Raw genomic sequence first — 23,239 nt, 5'->3', positions numbered from 1 at the left:
CGTAGTTAATTGACAAGGGTCGGACTCAGACCCTCTCCAAGTCACCCTGTAGGTACGGTCTTTCAGGTATGAGGTGAGGAGGGAAAGTGCAGAGCCAGAAACTCCAAGTTTTTGGAGAGTGCGAAGGAGGATCTGATGATTCACCGTGTCGAATGCAGCAGACAGGTCCAACAGGATGATGACAGAGGAGAGGGATGCAGTTTTGGCAGTGTGCAGTTCCTCCGTGACAGCAATGAGAGCAGTTTCTGTGGAGTGACCTGCCTTGAAACCAGACTGGTGCGGATCCAGAAGGTTGTTCTGATTGAGATAACAGGAGAGTTGTTTAAAGACAGCGCGTTCAAGTGATTTAGACAGGAACGGGAGGAGAGAGACAGGCCTGTAGTTTATAACATCAGACGGGTTGAGAGTGGGTTTCTTTAGGAGAGGGTTTACTCTTGCCTCCTTGAGACTGTTTGGAAAGTGACCAGAAGTTAGAGAAGTGTTGATGAAATGGGTGAGAAACGGTAGAATATCAGGAGCGATAGTCTGAAGGAGGTTTGAAGGGATAGGGTCCAGAGGACAGGTGGTAGGGCGGGCAGAGGTAATGAGGGTAAGAACCTCACTTGGAGAGAGAGGGGAAAAGGAGGTTAGTGTGTTGGTGGAAGGAAGGTCTGGTGACCCAGCGGTGAGTAAAGGTGAGTCACACATGATGGCAGGTAGTGAACAAGCACTTGTAAATCCAAATTTCAGACAGAGTAACCAGAAGGATTTATTTAGGCTCATATTGCCTTTTAATGTAATTCTAATGTAAAACACAGATAGTCATCCTATGCTCCACGTGTCTTTATTCCAGTGCCTCTCTGGATGAAGGGAGCAGTGGAGCCTCAGTGCTGAGTGGACAGGTACACACTCTTCTTACTTTAAAGCAAACATATCAAACAAAAAACAAGTTCTGTGCCTTTGTTTATTACGTCTCCCATTTCTCATGTGATGTGTTCTCTCTGGAGGATGCAGAGAAAATGATTTTAATTTAATCCGCCCCATTTTGCAGCCGTCTTCCTCCTGCTCCTTTGATGGCAGCCTGAAGACCGATTCGTCAGATTCAGATCCAAAGTGGCCCGACGTCCCACCGGTCCTCAATCAGAATGAGGAGCGCAGGAGGAACAAGTACCTGAGAAAAGATTATCTGAAGGTGTGAGAGTGAACACACGTCTCTAAGTGACAGCAGCTTTCTAATCGAAAAGCCAGGCCTCAGATGATTTGAGGCCAAATATCATATTTAGACTTTTTTTTTTTTTTTTACATACAATTGTAAAGCAATACATGATTGTCACTAAAAGCCTTGTCTCTACATTACAATAAAATATAAAAAATTGTTGATGAATTAATTTGAATAATAATTCAAGTTAATATATTAAAGGCATAAAAAGACAGAAATGTATAATTCTTTCTTTAATATAAATGTTTCTTCTGCCCGTAAAGTGTCCAAACCGGGCTTTTCTGGATAAGCGCATTTTTAAAACAAAGTCATTGTCCATGCCGGTTTCAGTTGGATTATTTGTCACAGTTGCTCCGATCAGATCGGTCTCCTCCATTTTGTAGATTATTTACGATTTTTGAATCCACATAAACACATCGGCAAAATCCGGCTTACTTTGAGCATGCGTTTTAAACAGTTTAATCCCTTTGTGAATTGTTTCCACTTACGCGCCGTCCTTTAATTTCTTCATACAGCGGGAATCCAAATGAATTAGAGTCCAATAACCATCAAAGTCACTCCAATAGTGCTCCTTAATTACGCTTTCATCCTCCTTTAACAAAATACGCATGTATGTCAGTAAGATCTTAAAATGATGTGTTTTCTTTCCTGACAGTACAAGTGTCAGACGGCTCGCAAAAACTCCAACGGCAACGATGAGTGTGAGGTACGTGTGAGAAACACCTTGAAGAAAACATGCGAAATGTTTTTTCATCAATGTTCAGTTCTAAGAAAATACCCTTTTCTGATTTTCATAAATGATTTGTTTCCAGGAGGGTTTGAGCAACGCAGATTTCAGCACCACTCTAACAGTGTTTGGACTGAAGCCAAGATCAGGTAAAACACAATGGCTTGTAGCATAACCGAGTTAACTCTTAGACGCAGTGTTTTCCCTTTCCACTGCAGGGATATGCATGGAACATGGGTTCACACTAGATAACCTCTTTTATATGTGCAGTGGACATTTTTCAATATCACCTCCGCTTGATTGTTAGAAAATGAACAGCCAACATTTGACGACCTCTTCTGAATAGTGGTCTGAAAATAAAATCCTACTAAGAATGATTTAACCCCTTATAACTTGATGAATCCAGATGCTCAAGTAAAAATGGTAAATCATATTAAAGAAATGGGAGAAAAGGATGATCGTCTACCCTGTGCATTTGCTATTTCAACAAGTAGAAACATGAGTTTTACATTGATTACCTGCAACTCAATGGGATAAGCAATGAGTGAATAATAAACTTCCAAAGGCTTCAAAGCTGAGGCGTTGCTTCATATAAGACAAAGGCTCCTTTCTGAAGCCAAGAGGGATTCTGTTTAGGTGGAGTCCCAGCGTCCTTTCTCTAGAAATGGGGAAGGATTCTGAGGAACTGTTGATCTGCTTTCTATCAGAGCTCTGTCAAAGACAAGGCGCAGCACGCTTGTCATCTGCCAATGTCAGCATGTTGTTTTATTTGGAAAGACTCATGGAAATCATTTGTCATCATAGCTATCTGTTGCTAGTGGTGGAGGACATTTCATTTAAAGTAGCACACTGTAGAAATACTCTGCTACAATTTTAAAAAGTCCTGTATGTTTATTAAAGTATGCAGAGGTGGAAGAAATACTCAGACCTGGTACTTAGTAGAACTACCAAAGTGTAGGAATACTCTGTTACAAGTTGCAATCAAAATGTCACTTGAGTAAAAGTATTAGCATCAAAATATACTTAAAGTACCAAAAGTAGTATTATGCAGATTGCCCCATTCCAGAATCATATATATATTATATGTTTTGATTGTAATTATTGATGTGTTATCAAAGCTGGTAGAAGTGCAGCTAATGATATGACTTTGTATTCTGCAAGATTAACTAAAGTCTCATTTAAGTGTGAAGTGTTTATATTTCACATCACTTATACAAATCTGCAAAGTAACTAAAGGTGTTTAACAAACATAGTGCAGTAAAAGTACACTATTCTCCTCTGGATTGTAGTGTAGTAGAAGTACAAAGTAGCAATATTGTATTTAACCATTACAAGGTATGCATTAAATCAGCATTTTATTTAAGTTGAGTTGGCTAAAGTGCAATACTTTTTTAAACTTTTATATAAGGTTGCAACTAGTACGATAGGATCAAATGTACACCTTATATAATTACTTCTGTCTCCACAGTCAAACATCTCATGTATTCAGTTATATTAAGGATAAAGAGGTCAACGACCCTCCCTTGGAGAAGCTTGAGCCGTGCAAATGTTTGTCATGTTTAAAATGTACGTTATTTCTCCCTAAATATTGCCTTGATAAAGCTATAATATAGTAAAGTAAAAGTCACTGCATTTGTACAGAAGGTTTGTTCTTCTCATTGGGACTGTAAGGAAGATGTAATTCTAACTAAACAAGAAACATAATCAAATGAAACCCTGTATCTAATTTTTTCTTAAACACAGATATACAGTAGATGTCAAATATTCAGGGAGATGACGGTTGTATGAAAGTCTGATTAAGTCAAATTAAAGTGTGAATTAGTTTTAAAATAAGAGCAGAAAACAACTCTTTGAATATTGTCACACATTAAAAAGAAGATTTTTGGAAAACAACCGTATTATATGTTGTAAGAAGCTTCATTTCCAGAAACAAGGGAACCATTGAAGTGAAAGGATTTGCGGGGGATTCAATTAAAACAAAACATTTTAGGGGAAGAAAATGTGTTTAGGAAATGTACTGGCCTGTACTTTGTTGTTGTATTATGAGGACAAAAGATAATAATCATATTCATTTCTAGAAAAACCATGGGCGGTAAGCTGCAGTGATTTAAATCTTCTACACTTGGTTACCGTGGCGTCTAAACACAGATAACATCAAGATTTACCGCTTGAATATCTTCACTAAAAAAATGTATTGGCAGAAGAGCGTTCATGTTCAAAGCCCCAACTGACTGGAATACTCGACCTGCTGCTATTAGATCTTTTGCATCATTGGGTATGTTTAAACATGCATTATCATCTCACTTTCAACTGGTCTGTACTTGTTATTAATGAAACTGATATTGATTTGCTTGACTGTCTCAAATTGTAATGATTGTATGCATTGCTTGAATTTTACTTAACAGACTGTATGTGGTTTGTCTTGTGTGTCATGTTTTGCATTTTGTCTTTTTGTTTATGTATGTCTGTAAGTTGTTGCTATTGTCGGGACCCCCTTGAAAACGAGATGGTGCATCTCAAGGGGTTTATCCCAATCAATAAAAATGTCTATATACTCAAAGGGCTTTGGCTTTTTGTCCAATGGAAGTCGAGAATTGAGGAGTGGAATTTGCCGCTTCAATGGTTGCTGTTCTACTATAAAAACGTCTTTTTTGTTTCGCTGTAAATGATCTGGAACTCAAAAGACTCCATTTATTATTTCAGCATTCGCCAAAGGAAGCCGCCAGGAGTACGCCTCCACAGACCCCAGCTTCACCATGAGGAGGAAGATGGAGCACTTGAGGGAGGAAATCGAGCAGATAGGAATCCTGCGACAGGTCAGGAGCTTCACAGCTTGTTTATATCTTTGCACAAAGCGTTGAGTCACTGTGGTGAAGTAGAAGCCTGCCAGATCCTGCTTTTTTTCCAGTGTTTATAACTTGTGTGTGCGTCCATTCAGTTTCTAAGAAAATGAGTCACACTGCATTGTGTATCAGTCCAATCAATGACTCATCTTATTTCCTCTAGACAACAGGGCAGTCGCAAAACTGCACGATTATCGTTGACAAAATAAATCCGAAGACGGGTTAATTCACTGTGAGCACATTCTTAAAGGCCTGTTAATGAGTAACACCCTCTTCATTGATGGTATCATCTTTTTCCCCTGGATTTAATAACTGTAAGGCCCAATTCCAAACCGATCCTTATCCACTCCAACTCCATCACGGATCTAACTCCTTTTGTTGTCAAACTCACAGCTAAACGAGGCTCCTTCTTTCAGGTGGAGGGTGTAAATACAGAACTCCACTCTCTGACAGAAATAGGAACTTTTGTACGTTATCGTAACAACAATTTCAAATCAGCAGCACTTGGACAATAAAACTCCAAAAAACTTTTAAATCTGCTGTTTAAACAGTCCCTCTAAATAACCAAAACTACAATCAAACGAACATACCGGTTTCTAGACTAGACACTGCTATATTATCCTTAGTAAACAAATACAAAACAATGTAACCTTCAAGTTAACATCTGTATGACAATATTAAATCTCTTAATTTGCGCAGTTTACCTCTAAATCTTTGCAAGGAACTATTTGTTAACTCAATGTTCCATCCATCTTCTCCCGCTTATCCGTGGTCGGGTCGCGGGGGTAGCAGTTCCAACAGAGAGCCCCAAACTTTCTTTTCCCTGGCGACATCAACCAGCTCTGACTGGGGGATCCCAAGGCGCTCCCAGGCCAGCGAAGAGATATAATCCCTCCACCTGGTCCTAGGTCTACCCCTTGGTCTCTTCCCAGCTGGACGTCCCTGGAACACCTCCCTAGGGAGGCGCCCAGGAGGCATCCTAACTAGGTGCCCGAACCACCTCAACTGGCCCCTTTCAACGCGAAGGAGGAGCGGTTCAACTCCGAGTCCCTCCCGGATGACTGAACTTCTCACCTTATCCCTAAGGGAGACACCAGCCACCCTGCGGAGAACACCCATCTCGACCGCTTGTATCCGCGATCTCGTTCTTTCGGTCATGACACATCCTTCAATCAATCAATCCATCAATGTTTAGTTATATAGCCCAATATCACAAATGTTACATTTGTCTCAGTGGACTTCACAGTTTGTACAAAATATCAGTATGACAATATGACACCCTCTGTCCTTAGACCCTCACATCGTACAAGGAAAAACTTCCAGAGAAAACCCACAGTTTAAAGGGAAAAATGGGAGAAACCTCAGGGAGAGCAACAGAGGAGGGATCCCTCTCCCAGGACGGACAGACGTGCAATAGATGCCGTGTGTAAATTGAAAAGATAATACATTTGCAACATAGGTAGTCCAAATGTTTGGAAATGCATGTGTGTATAATAGGAAGATGAATCCACGAGGATATCCATCCAGGACCTATGATCCAGGACCACAGCCACGACTCAAGATCCAGGGCTCGCGATCCAGGACACAGGACCGCAGGATCATCCATGACTCCGGATCCCGGCGTATATAGACACCAAAAAGAAAGACATTTGGGAAAGCTGAGTTAATCGGAACATGAGAGTACACAGGTATAGACAGAGAGAAGGAAGAAGTAAGATGTCCCCCGACAAACTAAGCCTATATCAGCAAAACTAAGGGCTGAATCTAATCAGCCCTAACTATAAGCTTTATCAAAAAGGAAGGTCTTAAGCGCACTCTTAAAAAACGGATAGGGTGTCTGCCGCCCGAACACAAACTGGAAGCTGATTCCACAAATGTGGAGCTTGATAAGAAAAGGCTCTGGCTCCCATTGTACTTTTAGAGACTCTAGGAACAACCAACAACCCTGCATTCTTGGAACGCAATGCCCTAGTAGGACAGTAGGGTATAATGAGTTCTTTAAGGTAAGATGGCGCCTGCCCATTAAGGGCTTTGTAGGCGAGAAGAAGAATTTTAAATTCTATCCTGTGTTCTATAGGGAGCCAGTGTAAGGCAGCCAGTAATGAGTAAGAACAGGAGTAATGTGGTCCCTTTTCCTAACTCTGGTTAGTACACGAGCTGCAGCATTTTCATGACTATAGGTGAGGGTAGGAACGAAAATAGCCCGGTAGACAGAGAGCTTTGCCTTCTGGCTCAGCTCCCTTTTCGTCACAACGGTGCGGTAAAGCGACTGCAGTACCGCTCCCGCTGCTCCGATTCTCCGGCCCATCTCACGCTCCATTGTTCCCTCACTCGAGAACAAGACCCCGAGATACTTGAACTCCTTCACTTGGGGTAAGGACTCATTCCCTACTTGGAGTGGACAGTCCATCGGTTTCCTGCTCACATCCTAACTCAATGTTAAATAACAGAATGGTCTACTGATCATGGACAAACAAACTCTGATAAGCAGTAGCTGAGGTTCCCTTAGGGCAGGGGTCTGCAACCTTTTTGACCAAAAGAGCCATTTTGCTCCTTTTTCCAAAAAAATTGTTTGTCTGGAGCCGCAAAACATATCATAGTTTTTGATTGTTATATCAGACAAAAACTACAGTTTTTTTGCATTTATTAGGCTATTTATTACATGATATAAAACTGTTAACCTCTAATAAGAAACAAATAACTCTTATAAGGAGAATTTAAAATAATACACAGGCCTACTTTAAAATAAATTAAACACAGCACTTGGGGAGTCCTCTGCACATTTGAAGGGAAAACAAATATTATTAAAATGGGCCCACTTTTAAATAAATAAAACATATAGCTGGTATGGAAGAATGGAGAAACCAGCTCGAGTGTGCTAGAATTTGAAAATACACAACCAGAAAAAATATGCCTCTTCCTTCAGACTTCCTTACAGAGCCCCTCCTCCAACACACACGAACGCGCACATGACCAATGAGGGCACGAGATCAGTTTGTGCACAGATGGAAGGCTGACAGGCAGGTAGGACATCCAGTTACTTTAGCCGGGCCGGCTCAGAGGATTGGTCGTGCTTTTTACAGCGCTACGGCTTCCACAGATTAATTTTTGTATGTATCTATTGTCAAAGCATTTCATATATTCATTGCTATCGGGACGTTAAGAGCATTCCATGGAATATAACAAAAAGTGTTTTCTGAAATAAATTACATACCCCATTGAATTATGACTGAAGATCGTCAGCTGTCTTCCTCTCCCTTGTTGTTCCTCAATACGTAAAGGCTGCACCACCGTTGACAACTTCTCTCTACATATCTGTAGTAACTCACAGGAGGCTTCTGGTGAGCATAGTGGAGTTTATTGGTTTCTGGTAGCGCCGAGCTGCGACTCCGGTTCATCACATACTTAGCATAACAACATCCTAGTCCCCCAGTTCCTCTTTTATGCTCATGGAACGGCAACAACTTCAATGTCACAGTGCCACCTAGTGGACTGGTGAACTAACATGCAATTATATGACCTTACAACATCCCCTTCCCCTCAAGCAGGTTATATACATCCAACAGGAACATTGTAACACTGTAACAATGTTGTATTAAACCTAACGGGTGACTCACAACAGTATTATCTATTCCCTTCTTAGCTCAGCTGGAAGTCTTTAAGGTAACTGGGTAACTTAGTCTCTCTTTTTGACTGTCTCTTCCCCGGACTTGTATTTTCCACAGTTCCATGGACCTTCTCTGCTGCTGCAGCTTCTGTAGCTGCTGGCTCTTCCAACTCGTCCCCACTGAGCACCACACTCTCAACGTCCTGCCATGTCTCTCCTTTTTCGGCTGCCTGACTTAGCTGAGTCGAGTCAGTCTGTTGTCTTTCATGGTCTTTTTCTGGTCTTCGGTGGTGAGCATGAATCTGGTCCACATGTCTCCTGACTACTCTCCCATCACCCAGCATCACTTTATATGACACTGGCCCTGTCACTGACTCTATGATTCCTGGAATCCACTTGGGTCCAAAACTGAAGTTTCTCGTCAGCACTGAGTCTCCTGTTTTGAACCAGCGCCCCTTTGCCTTTTTGTCATGATCTCTTATTTGTCTTTCCTGTTTTTCTTTCACCTTCATGCACAGATCTGGATGAATTGAATCCAAACAGCAACGTAGCTTCCTCCCGAGAAGCAGCTTTGCTGGTGACAGACCTGTTGTAGTCTGAGGAGTCACACGATAACTAAATAACACTCTGGCTACCTTGGCTGTCAGTGTGCCTTCTGGACATTTTTTCATCATCCTTTTAAATGTCTGTACCCCTCTCTCTGCTAACCCGTTACTGGAGGCGTGATAGGGTGCCGAGGTCACATGACGGATACCATTTATTTTCAGGAAATCTTCGAACTCTGTGCTGATGAAACAGGTGCCATTATCAGACACCAACAATTCAGGCAGTCCATGGTTACTGAAACTGGTACGCAGGCACTCAATTGTAGTGGCTGAAGTGGCAGAATTGACTGGAACCACATCCATCCATTTTGAGTGCATCGATGAGCACAAAAAACATCTTCTCCATGAATGGCCCAGCATAATCCACATGAATACGACTCCAGGGCTTATCAGGCCAATCCCAGGGGTGTAACGGAGCTGGTGCCGGAACATTTCGGTGCTCTTGACATGTTAAGGACTTGACAGTATCCTCTACATCCTTGTCGAGCTTTGGCCACCATACATAGCTCCTAGCCAGTGCTTTCATCCTGGACACTCCTGGATGGCATTGATGAAGCTGTCTCAAAACACTTTCTTGGCCTGGCTTTGGCACAATAACTCTTGCGCCCCACAACACACACCCATTTTGGATACTGAGTTCCTGTTTCCTCACTGCATAAGGGCCAAACTCAATCTCTTTTAATTCTGATGACCAGCCTCTGTTTACCAATTCCCGCACCCGTGAGAGTACTAGATCCTTGTCTGTCCATACTTTCACTTGGTCAGCAGTCACAAGTGTGATGTCAGAACTCTCCAGCATGAGAACCCTCTCTTCTGGCCTCCCCAGGTCAGGTTTCTCTGGTAGGGGCAGGCAGCTCAGTGCGTCTGCATTGTTGTGGTACTTCCCTTCTTTGTACACTATGGTGTATCCATAGGCTCTCAAGCTCACGGCCCAACGTTGGATCCTCGGTGATGCCGTTTGGGGTACTGCTCGCATCTCACTGAAAAGTGACAACAGGGGCTTGTGATCCGTCACTATAGTAAACTTCCGTCCATAGATGTACTTGTGGAAGCGTTTTATTCCAAAAATCACTGCCAGTCCTTCCTTGTCAAGTTGTGAGTAGTTTTTCTCTGCAGCATTTAATGTCCGTGATGTAAATCCAATGGGTCTTTCAGTTCCATCTGGCATGCGATGTGAGAGCACAACACCTAATCCATATGGTGATGCGTCACATGATAGCACAATGTCCTTCTCTGGGTCATAATGCACCAACACTTCAGCTGACTGCATCATGTCTTTTGACTTTTCAAACGCTGTCTGTTGTGCATCTTCCCACTGCCACTTTGTGTCTTTTTTTAGCAGTTTGTGCACTGGAGCAAGGATGGTTGACAGACTGGGAGGGAACTTGTTATAATAGTTTAACAGTCCTAGATATGCTTTGAGCTCTGTCACATTTGAAGGTGTGGGTGCATCCTTGATTGCTTCCACCTTCTCATGCACAGGGTGCAGTCCTGTAGCATCCACCTTATGACCCAGAAACATCACTTCTTCACTCATGAACGAACACTTGGTTCTTTTGAGCCTGAGACTGGCCTCCTGTAGCCGTTTTAACACAAGGACAAGAGTCTGCAGATGCTCTTTGTCGTCTTTCCCTGTCAGCAGGATGTCATCCAAGAATATTGCCACTCTAGGGATGCCCTGTAGCAGTCCCTCCATGGTCCGTTGAAAAATAGCTGGGCTAGATGATACTCCGAAAGGTAACACTTTATACGTGAACAAGCCCTTGTGTGTATTTATGGTCACATATGTTTTTGCTTCTTCATCCAAAGGGATTTGGTGATATGCATGACTGAGATCTAGCTTTGTGAACTTCTGTCCACCTGACAGGTTGGCAAACAAATCCTCAATTCTGGAAATTGGATACTGCTCCAGTTTTGATACTCGATTTACAGTCAGTTTGTAATCACCGCACAACCTTACTGAGTCATCTGGTCACCCTTTTGACCTACACACTTTCTGAATATGGCCTATCTTCCCACACTTGTGACAGGTTTCTTTAATAAACCTACAGTCCCCAGCTATCGGAATCCCATCCTCGTCGCCATTATGTAGTAACTCACAGGAGGCTTCTGGTGAGCATAGTGGAGTTTATTGGTTTCTGGTAGCGCCGAGCTGCGACTCCGGTTCATCACATACTTAGCATAACAACATAGCCCCCAGTTCCTCCTTCATGCTTATGGAACGGCAACAACTTCAATGTCACAGTGCCACCTAGTGGACTGGTGAACTAACATGCAATGATATGACCTTACAACAAACATACCGGTAAACCAGCATCGTTTGCTGTGAAAGCATATAACTCTGTCCACACAGAATTAAATCCTGTGTTCCTCCGGTACTTTTCTTTGATTTATCCATAGTTCGCTCATCGAGCCGGGGGTCAGGTTATTCGCCTCCAAGAAAAGGCGCCCGCGCGGGACCGTAGATGGATGTGACGCATATTTTAGTTGACCTAATTAAAACCGTTTTGTTTTGTATTTATGTGTCACAGTATCACCTCAAAATACAAGATACGAAACATTTTCAACCATGCAACAAAATATAAATAGTCCTACAAATACTTTTATTTTATTTCCTTCTTATTTTTGTCTAAGCTCAAGGGAGCCAGAGCAGAGGGTTTAAAGGGCCGCATGCGGCCCGTGGGCCGAAGGTTGCCTACCCCTGCCTTAGGGCATGTTTTTCAGATTATTTTTCATAGTGTCAGCTGCCTGTGCCACGGGCGGGTTACACCTTGAATGCTGTTCCTGAGAACCTCAGCCTTCTACAGTACTTGCCTGTCATGACAGAGTTTAAGATTTCATTTTCCAAGGAAGTAATGCAGGATGGATACCAAACAATGCAGGGCTCACAGTTCATTATGCCAAGTGTGAAGTTTGCACAAGTCTCATGTCACATCTTTTTCCTCTGCGGAATACTATCGATTATCAGTTAATAATACCCTGGTCCATTACATTGAATTGGGCCTAAATTCAGATTGAATAGATAGTAGTAGAAGTGAAATATCAGGTATGTCCACAGCATAACAAGAAAAGTGAAGGCAAACTGACATCGTAAACTGAATTGCACCAAGAGAAAAAACAGAGGTGAAAGCAGCAGCAAGTCAGAGACTGTCAGACACACCTAAGTATGTGAGAAGCCTGTAGCCTGGGCATGAAACCAAAGGATAGTAGCTTGAGGATAAGATCAAGGTAACCCAAATAGTGGGGAGTAACAAAAACAGAGATGTGATGTGATTTAGCAAAATATATCAGATAATGCTTTCAGGCGCTTTGTTATAGGCAGAAAGATCGAGTATGCCATGTATAAGATAACCAAGATGGGGAGGGTTACTTTTAAAAATGTAATCCTTGTCAATTACTAGTTGCCTGTAAAAAAAAAAAAAGTAATCTAATTTGAGTACCAAAATATAAAAGTAATTTAACCGGATTACTTTCCGTTACTTTTGTGTTGCCTTGTTATCAAATGCAATGCAAATAAAGACAAAAGGAAAGAAATATCAACAAGATGTTTTTTTACTAACACAACAGAACAATGTGACCTTAGAAGAAGAGAAAAACAAGATATTTAGTATCAAAAAAAGTGTCCTCTGTTCAGAGATTTTATTTATAGGAAAACCTGTCTTTCAGTAAGCATATTCAGGCAGTAGCCTGAATATGCAGTACAATTGCAGTAGCAATGAAACACATGAGCACATACTACAGTTTAAAAAAGCTGCTTCTGAGCTGACAGAAAATGCTCTGTTTAATATACAGTTAAACTCACATACATACACTATGGCAGTAAGTCGGACCCATTTCCGGTGAGGGTTGGCCTCCGCCAGGGCTGCGCTTTGTCACCAATCCTGTTTGTAATATACATGGATCGGATTTCGAGGCGTAGTCATGGGGGAGGGGGTCTGCAGTTCGGTGGACTAAGGATTGCACCACTGCTTTTTGCAGATGATGTGGTTCTAATGGCTTCATCGGTCTGCGACCTTCAGCACTCACTGGATCGGTTCGCAACCGAGTGTGAAGCGGCTGGGATGAGGATCAGCACCTCCAAATCTGAGGCCATGGTTCTCAGCAGGAAACCGATGGACTGTCCACTTCAAGTAGGGAATGAGTCCTTACCCCAAGTGAAGGAGTTCAAGTATCTCGGGGTCTTGTTCTCGAGTGAGGGAACAATGGAGCGTGAGATGGGCCGGAGAATCGGAGCAGCGGGAGCGGTACTGCAGTCGCTTTACCGCACCGTTGTGACGAAAAGGGAGCTGAGCCAGAAGGCAAAGCTCTCTGTCTACCGGGCCATTTTCGTTCCTACCCTCACCTATGGTCATGAAGGATGGGTCATGACCGAAAGAACGAGATCGCGGATACAAGCGGCCGAGATGGGTTTTCTCCGCAGGGTGGCTGGTGTCTCCCTTAGGGATAAGGTGAGAAGTTCGGTCATCAGGGAGGGACTCGGAGTTGAGCCGCTCCTCCTTCGCGCCGAAAGGAGCCAGTTGAGGTGGTTCGGGCACCTAGTTAGGATGCCACCTGGGCGCCTCCCTAGGGAGGTGTTCCAGGCACGTCCAGCTGGGAAGAGACCAAGGGGTAGACCTAGGACCAGGTGGAGGGATTATATCTCTTCGCTGGCCTGGGAGCGCCTTGGGATCCCCCAGTCAGAGCTGGTTGATGTCGCCAGGGAAAAGAAAGTTTGGGGCTCTCTGCTGGAACTGCTACCCCCGCGACCCGACCACGGATAAGCGGAAGAAGATGGATGGATGGATGGATACATACACTATTTTATGAACACATGGGTTCACCTACTGATCACCCTAATTACAAAAATAACAAATGAACCTAAGAAAGTGATAACCATAAAGCAAGCTCAAACAGTAGGCGTATAGATTCACACTTAAAGTATTAGCCTACCGAACAGAACAGCTTACAGATTAAAGGAGACATAAATCTGACTATTTTCGAGTTTTTTAGTAACATTGTAATTCTGCAAGTAATCCCCAGTAATTTTCCCATTATTTAAAAAAATCTCAAGGTCTTCTTGTCCATGTTGGCTTTCAAGTCTTGACCCTTGACATCGACCATACAGTCAAGTCTTGACTCTTACATGGATGAACTTTCTATCTCAATAAAATCATTGTTGTGGTGAGAGATTACACAGCTTTCTATTCCCAGGGAAAAGGTCAGAAGGGGAACTGCTTTCAGAAAAGAAGCAGCAGTCACAGACCAGATTTCACATTTGTAAAGAGCAGAACAACTCTTTGTCCGTCAAAAATCATTTACAACAAATTCTTCAACTGCTTTGAATTCATTGTGATAATCAGTAATATATTCATCACTATTGTCGATACAAAATGAGGCTAAACAGCATCATGTGTTCCCTGCTCCCCACTGACTCCATCATGGTGACAAACACTCATTGGACTCTGCCCACTATCTGTCGGACCTGTTCTACCCTCATACACAAACACAAAGAGGCTTTCTGCATGTTAACGGTTCAACGCCTTCTGTGATATGTGAAACCCTGTGGTATGTGACTTCTTCTACTTTGTGAAACTCAATCACCAAGAACCATTCGGGCACAAAAGGGGTTGAGACACAGCTGTTTACCAAAGGGCAGCAGCAAGGTTGGGGTAAAAGAAAATACTGTAAAACACAGCTTTATCTGGCACCATTCATTATGATGGCATTCTCATTTAGATGTTCAAAACATGGAAGGATGAAAGGGAAATATATATTAATATATATTATAAGTATATAGGGGTTGGACACAAACAGAGGGACAGAGACTATAGTTATGGTGAAGAGAAATAGAGGGGGACTTTTGTCAATCTTCAGTAATAGTTCAAACAATGAAAACACTGTAGTGGTAGAAGGTTACTTTATAACAGGGGTGTCAAACTAAAATATACAGTGGGCCAAAATAAAAAAATCGGTACTAGTCGAGGGCCGGACTGGTTCAATGTTTATTGTAAAACGTATTGAAATTAACTTGCACATATTAAACCTGGAACTAACAAAGCTTAAATTATTGCCTATAAAAACATAAAATAAATAAAGAACAGAGAGGTGTCTGAAAACATGTGAGTGAACATGTGTATATAAATAGTGATGTGATGAGGTCATTGTGGATGTGTTTGCAGAACATTGAGACCAGACTGAAGGTGTTGCTCCCAGAGGATGTTGGAGCCGCTCTGATGGACGGGGTGGTCCTCTGCCATCTAGCCAATCACATCTGTCCTCGGTCAGTCGCCAGCATCCATGTGCCGTCTCCCGCTGTGGTAAGCACACTGAAAGCACAAACAAGCTCTCTCACTTGACATAATTAAAGGGGCCTTATTATGCTTCTTGAGGTTTTCTCTTTCATGTAGAGTGTTATATATTTTCAAAGGCTAAAATCCCCCCCCGTGCCTGAAACACCTCCATTGGAATCCTTTGTTGACTTCAACAACATGGCATCGCTATAAAACACTCGCGCTTCGATTGGCTGGCAATCCAACACTGTACGTGATTAAGGGGACATGTCTTAGGCTGGAGCCACACAAAAACGGTAACGCAAAAAAACCAAAATCGTTATCAAAAAGGTCTTCCGTCCACACGTAATAGGCACCAGAAACGTGTCCTTCCACACGAGACCGCTCGACCCGCTGGAGACGCTGTAGTACATATGACGGGCCAGTAAGTGGCGCTGTACTTCCGCCACAAAATACACCAAAAGCAGGGTGCACTGTCCTGCGAGATACCGGGACCTGTATCGAAACACTCGGAAAACTGTTGTTGATGTTGTTGGCGAAACACATCAGCAATGACGCGGGTGACACGGGGGTGAGCAGGAGAGGTGAGGAGAGGCGGGGCTATTGCGTCATCGTTATCAGAAAATTATCGTATAGGGCGTAGACACAGAGCCGTTTTGCCCCCCAGAGCGTTTCGACCGCAGATTTACCCACCTTGGGACCCGTTATCGTTATCTGCGTTTCCCTGTCGAACCGTCTGTATGATAGAGAACTGTAGCAGATACGACCGTTACCATTCTCGTGTGGCTCCAGCTTTAGTGGTTGAACTATGACAACAGAGCCAGGCAGCTAACCAATCAGAGCAGACTGGGCTCTGGTTTCAGACAGAGGGTGAAAAGAGGCAGATGGGAAAAATAAAGACCTTTCTGAACATTAAAGCATGGAAACATGACACAGTAGAGGCACAAAATACAAATATTTCATTTCATTTGTATTTGTTCAGTTCATGGTATGCACAACTTAATGTATAACAATTACTTACAAAACATGTCTCTATAAACACACCATACCCGAAAAGGAGCAGGGAGAAGAAAGTAATCTTATATTACCTGCCCCTTTCTCAAAATAAATAAATACATATAAATAGATGGTCTGTCTTTCATATTTTGTTATTCACAGCCAATCATTACAGTATTATAGGAAAATAAGAGAAACACAAAAACAGAAAAGTGCAACATCCTCATCTGAGTCCTACTGGAGTAGAACTCAGATGAGGATGTTGCACTTTACCTTGTACATGTGATGTTTTGGTGGTGTTGTTTTTTTAATTTTTTCTTTCAGTTAAAGGTGGGGTAGGTAAGTTTGAGAAACCGGCTCGATGCTCTTAACATCCCGATAGCAATGAATATCTTAAGTGCTTTGACAAAAAATCCATAAAAAAATGTCATCTGTGGAAGCCGTAGTACTGTAAAAAGCACCACCTAATAGGGTCCCTTTAAGAGTTGGGAGTAATTATAAGCATTGTTGTTGACCTATAAATCCCCACAGCTTTATGAAAAGTGTTGTGTGTCCTGATTATATTTTCTAACATGATTGATATTCCGGCCTCCAGCCAAAGCTTAGCATGGCTAAATGCCGTAGGAATGTGGAGAACTTCTTGGATGCCTGTAAGAAGCTGGGTGTCACACAGGTAATACTATTTAAATATTTCATTACTACTTACTTAAAGAAATTGTGTATTTTGTTTGTTGTGAGTGAACTGATCCTTTACAAAGTTATTATACAGAATAGAATTCTCTTTATTTATATTTTATTTAAATACTGCGACATTTGCAAGGTTGCTTTTACAAACAAATTAAAGCAGTAAAAAAACGGTTATTTCAGCATAAAAAAGGCAATAGTTTAATTAAATGCACTCATTTACAAGTTTACAGAGGTACACATTTCCAGGGGTGAATGTTCTAAATATAATATGCAAATATCAGTTTTATAGAGAATTAGGCAATGTGCTGTTACTAACAATTCTCACACATGATTTAGTCAGCCACAAAGATTCCAAGGTTTGCCCAAGGAAAACAAGCAACAGTTTCGATTACAGGTTCATTTAATTAAACATTTCACAGTTAGAAAATCTCCCAACCTCAGCAAATTAAACTATAAATCATCTGCTAAGATAAAGTGTAACTGATGTGTCTCGACTCAGGACAAGCTGTGCCTTCCCCATCACATCCTGGAGGAGCGCGGCCTGGTGAAGGTTGGCATGACGATCCAGGCTCTGCTGGATCTGCCTCCATTAAGACCCACCCCCCCTGTCAGCTGTTTGACAAGAGCCCGAATGCTGTGTACAACCCACAGCCCTCCAGTCGACCCCCCACCACCACCAGGGAGCAGAGCGCCCCCCGGGGGGAGGACCCAGCAGGGGTCTGCTTCTGCCTGACTGAACCATGAGACAGGAGGGGAACTTCCTCTGTCTTTTTATATGATGTCAGCTGCCACCCTACTTCCTGTCCATCAGATTTCCACTTGTATACTGTTCCTAGTTGCTGGGGGTCAATGTGTGTTCCTGCGCTGCTTGGACTCCCCGAGGAGAGACAGAAAAGATCCAATGTTTTTGATGAAGACATGTATTTACCTCTCAACATGCTCCGTGCTTATTGAACCTGCAAGGGCCAGTACTGAGAACATGGCGGTGAGGAGATGACAGACATGTGACTCACTCTTTCACTAAAGTGATCCGACCTTTTGTAATTTGTTTGACATAATTTCACTTCTGTATCTGTTCCGAAATCCTGACTCTATTGCTTTCATGAGGGAGAGGCAGGGCGTGCTTCTAAACCTTTCTGTAGGTCATTAGTCATTTGGTTTTTCTGGGTGTTTCCTGTTAAAAATGATTTTAACTGACTACTTTAAAAAAAAAAAATACAAAGCTGCATGCTATGACATTTGACCACTGTGAGAACATGTGCTGGTTGTAGCCAAAAGCATAATGGTCCTGTTTTATAGCATTTCTTTTATTGTTCGTGCAAGGTTTCTGATAAATATTCTGTCATCCGACTTTTCTAAAGCTTTTATACTTTCTTTCCAGTCATTGCCAAATATCATTGCCAGTTTTGTGCCATAGTCGACACAAATCAGTCCACGCAAACCTTCCACACATGGCACGCTTGTATCTTCCTGCCAGGCCCCCCTGCTGTTTGTGCTTTCTTTTACAACTCATTATTTCAGGGAAATTCTATTATTTATGTATTTATTCTTTTGTTTTATATTTATATGTTGTTGCTTTTTGCATCCTACCCCTTGGTACCAGTGTGATGCAGCTGCACATTTAGATCTCAAATATTTTGTTTTTTTTGTGCTGAACTTGTTAACTTTGAGAAGGTTTCTCAACTTAGTCCAGGCAGTAGCAGGTCACCTTTTTAAATTAGGTCTCCAAAATGCTGAACAATAATAGTGGAAATTAAAGTAAAGATTTCTTAATCAATAAATATAAGTAAAGTTCAACTTTCACTTTTTTTTTTTCACTTTTCACTTTCATTATACTGTTCTGTCAATGATAACGGCCAAAAGGTTTTTATTTAGGTGCTTTAATGGTTTATTTTACATATAGAGTGACTATTTGAGAATTGAAAGACTCCATAACATGGACATTTATCAGTGAAACGTTGATGAGACATGTTCAATGACCTCTGGCTTTGATTAAAGACTTGCTAGTTAAGCTACTGAAGCCCATGTTAACAACACAAGAAGCAGAGCAGAGCTTTTATGTGTAGTGAAGACAAAGCTAATCATGATGCAAAAGGTGCCATAAAGTACTATGAGGTTATTGTCTGTCTTGCTGAAACATATGGGACAACATCTTGAAAGTCCACAAATGCCATCAAATTCAACAAAATGGTAACACCTAAAAACACGACATATTGTGCCTTAAAGGAGGGGCGTTTTTCGGCTTGCTGCACTCTAATTACACTATAAGTACCTGGATTACACCTTTCTCTCCCTGTATTTCTCTCCTCTCCTTTTTTCACAGGATGTTTTAGATGTTGTGCAACAGAAACAGATGTTCTACTTTTGAGTTCAATGTCAAATAACACAATAGTCTACTTTTCATAGACAAACAAACTCTGATAAGGAGTACCTGAGGTTATTTTCATAGTGTCAGCTGCCTGGCCCACGGGCGGGTTACACCTTGAATGCTGTTCCTGAGAACCTCAGCCTTCTACAGTACTTGACTGTTATGACAGATTTTATGATTTCATTTTCCAAGGAAGAAATGCAGGATGGATACCAAACAATGCAGGGCATTATGTGTGAAGTGTGCACGAGTCTCATGTCACGTCCTTTTCTTCTGCAGAATACTATCGACTATCAGTTAATAATACCCTGGTTCAGGCTGCAGCAGTGTACAGTGAAGGTCGTCTTTAATGCTCACTTTATATTTCTCATTACAATTTAAAAACATGGACACATGTTCATAAAGTGCGCAACAGCGTGCTGCATCTTCATAAGCGTCTACATAACGTATAGCCCATCTTTAGCACTTACAGTATAACGAAACACAAGCATAATCTGAAATGTAAACTAAGAAAGTGTAGCTAACAGCGCTTCGTTAGCGTCACAGAAGCTGGTTGGTAATTTCTCAACAAGTGAGGACAACAAAGGTATTATTACTGAAGGTAGCATACTCACAAACTCTATGTCTTGACTTCCAGGTTTAGAGGCAATGAAGGAACAACACGGATGTGTCAAATATACTTTAGCCAACAATATCTGCCATTTTTTACTGTAGGTTTGTATTGCTGTACTATATGTTACTATAAATATTCAAATGCTTTTTTTAAATGACTCACAGTTTCTTTGCATTTTGGAGTTAGGTGAAAAGAAATGACTTTGGGACTGAGTTTGCATTTTCAAGGTACTGGCACCGAATGAATCAAGGCACATAAGGGGCTCACAGAAAGGTGAGTTGTATTGGTTTGATCATGTGTGGTAAAGTGGTGTAGGATTAATAAATATACATACGTGTAAATTGCATGGAAAGGGAGAGCTGGGAAAATTACCTTGAAAGTCACTCGCCTGTGGAAAGAAACGTTTGTTTACTGTAGAAAACAAAAACAGCTTGATTCAACACTTTTTCCACAAGATGTGGCGACTTCACAACTTGGAAATAATAATGGGTTGCATTCAAACTTTGAGATTCCTTTATCTTTTTATTGATGGCAATTCAAAGCTAGGAGGACACTGGGGAAAGGGCTCCACATGACTCACCATCTGTATGGTTTTCCTTTGTTATATCCAGGGTATCATGCACTGCATGCGTGGGCCCGGTACATCTCCCTACATGTTTTCAAATGACTATGGTGCAAGTTTGTTTGCTTCTCTTCTAACAGTTTCCTTCAGGTCGTTGTTACCTTACAACCTGATGTATTTACCTGTCAGCCAAACAACTGTGACTTCTGTAATTCTGTTTTTAAACCTCCCAATGATGCCTTACTCTTGTTTTTTTAACTGCATACACTACCGCATGCTGATCTTTCATTGCTTTATCTAAGTGCCAAATCATGAAAGTATCATTTCCTCGCAGCCTTCAGTGTTTGAGCAAAAGCATAACCATGGCACTGTCAACACTGTAGACAGATATGTATGTAGTGATGCTCTAGTAGCAACGAGCAGGAGTTGTTGAGCTTAAGAAGGCTTTTGTTATGATTTTAAAACTGAAAACGGAAATTGTATGTTTAGCAGTGATAACCAAGATTTTTTTTCAAGGATATGTTTACATTGCTTAATCTTAAAACAGTTTAACTTTAGATTGTGTTTCTTTAAAAAAGAATCGTGAACATTGTCCCTGATCTTTTACACTGGAGATTCATCAAAAGGGGATTTCTTCAGGCCCAGTATGGACTTCAGGAATGATTTTAGTGATGAATATCTCCCTTTACGAACATATTAAGTCCAAATTGACACCTATTTTATTTAAATGTTGACCCTATTTGGAGGAACGATGCAGATGTGAAAACTGTACTGATGAAATGTATTATGATTGCCATCATCTGTCAACATAGAGTTTACTTTAAGAACGGTTCTATCGATTGGGCAAGTCTTTTTTATGATGTATCGAAGCAAGTTAGAAAATATGCTGTTTATTGGTTTTGGGAAAGCCAGTGATGGATCAAGCCCTTTTTTTTCGTTGCACTTCCTTTACAAACCTGTAACAAAAACATTATAGACATTCAGAAATGTGATTTTCGATGTTATGTGTTAACCTCAAGCGGTGTTCTGCCTCGTTACACTGTATCTGTCATCCTTTTTTTGTATCAGACCTGCCGTCAGATTTATTTATTTTAGGATTTAACAATAGTCATCTCATCCAAAGAAAACAGTGAAACAGTGAGTCATGTCTAAATACTACACTGCCAAGAAAATGTGAGTGTGTGTATATAAGCTTTTTGTATTTATTTGTAATGACTCAAATGCATGCAAGAATAACAAATGGCTGAAGCTGAACTTCTGTACATATCATCTGTAAAAAATCCAGGGATTTCTTAAAAAAACATGGTCAATATAAAATAAAGTCAAATTCTTTGCAGCCCAGTCTTTCTTTACTTTACATGCATTGACCTCAGGATCTGCCACATACAGTAACTTAAAGGGCCCTATTGTGCTCATTTTCAGGTTCATAGTTTCTTTGCTGTTTCCATGCTTTAATGTTCAAAAAGTGTTTGTTTTTTCTCATACTGCCTGTGCTGCAGCACCTCTTTTCGCCCTCTGTCTGAAACCAGAACCCAGTCTGCTCTGATTGGTTAATTGGCCGGCTCTGTTGTGATTGGTCAACCGCTTAGAGATGTCCCGACCCTTAGCCTATTGCGTACAATATGTGGAAAAAGTGTTACATAGTGATGTCGGTATGTTACTGAGGTTAACAAAGGAGTCCAATGGAGGCTTTACAGACAGGGGTGGAGTGTAGTTTAGGATTGTAGCCTTTGCAGACCATCTACAGAAAGGAGAAACCCCAAAAAAGCATAAAAGGGCCTCTTTAATGTGCCACCATCTGCTGATGCAGTTCTTTATTGTGGAAATATACCAGCTCGTTGTACATATAAGCAACGAGTCCCCTTGTGTGCATGGGATCATCTCCCTGTTGCAAGATGGAGCAAATAGTGGGAATGTCTAGTTATAATTATAAACCTTGGCGAAAGTTCTATCAGGATGACTGCACTTGTGATCCATCCTGTTTCGCTGCCTCTAATATACGTGGGCGTAACTCTTTTGGTCAAATAATGTTACCACAACCAGCCAGTCATCGTGCTGCATGCCTGTCAGACTTTAGATCTATTCTACTCTCTATTGACAAGAGCTGACCTTTCAGGCTTCATGGCTGCAGCCCTCCTTCACCTTATTCACCTCCAGTCATCATATCCAGCGCCCAGGTTGATCTCCTCACTAAATCCAGACCTTGTGCATCCTATCATTAAATACTTAAGATTGATATTGTGGCATTTGGATACTACTTAGGACCCTAAAGCAGAGACTGACACAAATAAAGTTTCAATGTGTTTAATAAAGAAAGCTAGTCCAAGGCAGGTACTGAAGACAGGGAGCTGGCTGGCTTCAGAAAGGTCCAAAAACAAAGCAGAGGGAAAACGTCCCAGGCAAAAACTCAAAAAGTTGCTCAAAAACTGCAAAATGAACAAAACTAGACTCAAGGCTGCAGAAAGGCACTCTGGATTGTCGAACAGCATTTAATTCTCTGGCAGAGAGGTGAGGTGAGGGCCAGGCTCTTAAAGAGAAGGTTGAATAGGTGAGTGGGAACAGGTGTACCTCATCTGCAGCCAAGAGAATATCAGCCACGCCCCCTTTCACACACCAGCCCTGCAGAGAAGGAGAGACAGAGTAGTGAGGGGTAAAAGGAGCAACAACAGGAAACAACACAACAACCCCATGCATAAACATAACAGATATCACAAGGGGTTCTAATCACCTTAAGTGTCACAACCTCGACACAAACTTGAGAACC

At 41.7% G+C, this 23,239-nt stretch overlaps 1 protein-coding gene across 2 annotated transcripts in view; it reads left to right on the top strand.

Annotated features, from left to right (window-relative positions):
• The window catches only part of lrch2 (leucine-rich repeats and calponin homology (CH) domain containing 2), a 41,594-nt gene extending 19,783 nt beyond the window's left edge, over nucleotides 1-21,811 (top strand). For both annotated transcript variants that reach the window (XM_034200557.1, XM_034200549.1), the window contains 8 exons: nucleotides 833-881; nucleotides 1,031-1,171; nucleotides 1,854-1,904; nucleotides 2,011-2,074; nucleotides 4,629-4,741; nucleotides 15,139-15,276; nucleotides 16,841-16,918; nucleotides 17,432-21,811. In XM_034200557.1, coding sequence (XP_034056448.1) covers nucleotides 833-881; nucleotides 1,031-1,171; nucleotides 1,854-1,904; nucleotides 2,011-2,074; nucleotides 4,629-4,741; nucleotides 15,139-15,276; nucleotides 16,841-16,918; nucleotides 17,432-17,665 — 868 coding nt within the window. In that variant the 3' untranslated portion in view covers nucleotides 17,666-21,811. The remainder of the gene's footprint in view (nucleotides 1-832; nucleotides 882-1,030; nucleotides 1,172-1,853; nucleotides 1,905-2,010; nucleotides 2,075-4,628; nucleotides 4,742-15,138; nucleotides 15,277-16,840; nucleotides 16,919-17,431) is intronic.
• Nucleotides 21,812-23,239: the final 1,428 nt, after the last annotated feature.

Source organism: Gymnodraco acuticeps, unplaced genomic scaffold (genome assembly GCF_902827175.1).
Source record: "Gymnodraco acuticeps unplaced genomic scaffold, fGymAcu1.1, whole genome shotgun sequence".
Classification (NCBI taxonomy): domain Eukaryota; kingdom Metazoa; phylum Chordata; class Actinopteri; order Perciformes; family Bathydraconidae; genus Gymnodraco; species Gymnodraco acuticeps.
The sequence above is the reverse complement of the archived record's forward strand: the minus strand, read 5'-3'. Positions and strand labels throughout refer to the sequence as shown.